This window comes from Perca flavescens, chromosome 23 (genome assembly GCF_004354835.1).
Source record: "Perca flavescens isolate YP-PL-M2 chromosome 23, PFLA_1.0, whole genome shotgun sequence".
Classification (NCBI taxonomy): Eukaryota; Metazoa; Chordata; class Actinopteri; order Perciformes; family Percidae; genus Perca; species Perca flavescens.
The window spans coordinates 1,359,966-1,361,848 of NC_041353.1; the positions used below are offsets into that span (position 1 = coordinate 1,359,966).

Sequence of the window (1,883 nt, forward strand, 5' to 3'; positions counted from 1 at the left end):
ACCTGAGACCAAAGACACAGCTCAGTCACTTTATCATTACTACACTTACTATATGTTTTCAGATAAAGAAGTCTTTCGTTGGTAAATCTGACCCACAAAAAAAGTTTGACTTGACTTTTCTATTATGCAGCGTTTTAAGTTAAGGCGAGACACAACAGGTGAATAGGAAAAATATTAAACCCAACAGACATCATCAGGAAATTTCCTTGTTTTTCAACGGTGTTTCTTTCTTACAAAATCTGATAAAGGGAGTCCGTTTAGAAAAGCCGGGTATCGAACCAAAACCTATTATGTAACCGACTGAAATGTGACCAAATGCGTGCGTTTGTTTTTTTAACTTCATTTGATTGCGTTGTGTGAGGAAGACTACTAAAGCAAGCTTTTCATAGCAAGGTATAAGACTTGTGTTTACTGTGCATATGACAATAACCCTCTTGACTCTTGCAGTGTCCCTGCTTAATCAGTCCTTCCAGAAAAATGCGATGGAATATGCTATATGCTATATGATATTTATGCAGTTTTATGCGATGAAATTGCAAAAACTGCAGTTTGATGAAAAAGAGAAAAGTGATCAACACTCTGCTTTTCGACGATGTTCACGTCGCGTAATTATGTCGCTTCATAACATTCCCATGGCAACAGGGGAAAAATGGCTGCTCTTGTGTGAAGTAAACACATATCATTTGAATTGGCGTAACTGTAGTACCAGTAGCCTGTTACCCACATAAACCCACATAGGAGCTTCAGAACTCAAACCTCCTATGGCTCCATTCTGATGCTACCAAGCCATCACCTCCCGTTAGCATCCCATTGACTCCCATTCATTCTGACGTCACTTTGACAGAGAATAACTTCACATCTGAAGCGTTTAAAGACTCTATTTCTCCGTTGTTTATTTCTAAAGAAACACGACAATGTATAAAAGGCTCCATTACCTTGTAGCTCACGTTATGGCTCCGTAGCAGACGCTTTTATAAAAATAGGCTAACGATTGGGTCATAACCACGAGACTTACTGTCACACAGTAGAGGAATTACCGTGATAGTACAGGAGAAGCTCACAGGCAGTTTGACTTCCATTAGCTGTTTAGGTTTAATTACTAATGTTAACTAGCATGTTAGTGATCAGTAATTACTAATGTTAACTAGCATGTTAGTGATCAGTAATTAGCCTGTGTCTATGTTATCTCCTTACATATACCTACACTCTCCGCCTCTGTGAGATTGGGAATGATTGAGATTTCTCTCACAGCTACCAGAAGACTTCACACTTTCAGACACGCTGCTCACGCCACATCTACGCCTTCAAGCTCAGTTGGAGGCTGCTCAGTAACACTCAGCCAGCACCGGAAAGAGACTTCTGATATCCTCCACTGGTCTCAGACCAGAGACACGGGGTCTGCTGGTCCAGTTTATATATATACTGTCTATGAGTAAACCCAACATTTTTCAACTTTCTGCTAAGATATAGTATGGGACTTTTTTGCAACGAAAATTCAGGGATTATGAAATCATGCAAGCCCCGCATATTGTGCGCGGAAATCGGCAATTTATGCGGCTTATTTGAAAAAATGCTGATTATGTGTTGAATTATGCGATCGCATAATCACGTGTTTCTGGAGGGACTGGTCTTACATGACTTCCTTGTTCCGGCGCGGCCCTTCGAACGGTCTGAACGGGAGGCTGCCGGTGGCGGCGTGGTAAAAGGTGACTCCGATGCTCCACAGGTCCACCGTGGCGCCGTACTTCTTCTGGTGGTCTTTCCTCAGCACGGCTCGCTCGTACATGTCAGGGTGCTGCACAGGAAAACACACATAACTTAAAAAAAGGTCCCATGGCATGAAAATTTCACTTTATGAGGTTTTTTAACATAAATATGAGTTC

At 41.6% G+C, this 1,883-nt stretch overlaps 2 protein-coding genes across 2 annotated transcripts in view; both read right to left on the minus strand.

Annotated features, from left to right (window-relative positions):
* The window catches only part of LOC114550445 (NLR family CARD domain-containing protein 3-like), a 689,968-nt gene that overhangs the window by 540,428 nt on the left and 147,657 nt on the right, over positions 1 to 1,883 (minus strand). The window lies entirely within an intron of this gene.
* Positions 1 to 1,883, minus strand: part of tbk1 (TANK-binding kinase 1) — a 37,612-nt gene that overhangs the window by 26,706 nt on the left and 9,023 nt on the right. The window contains exons 5-6 of the mRNA XM_028571265.1: positions 1,635 to 1,795; positions 1 to 2 (exon numbers count right to left, since the gene is read on the minus strand). The exon at positions 1 to 2 is cut by the window's left edge and continues 109 nt beyond it. Of these exons, the coding sequence (XP_028427066.1) occupies positions 1 to 2; positions 1,635 to 1,795 (163 nt within the window). The remainder of the gene's footprint in view (positions 3 to 1,634; positions 1,796 to 1,883) is intronic.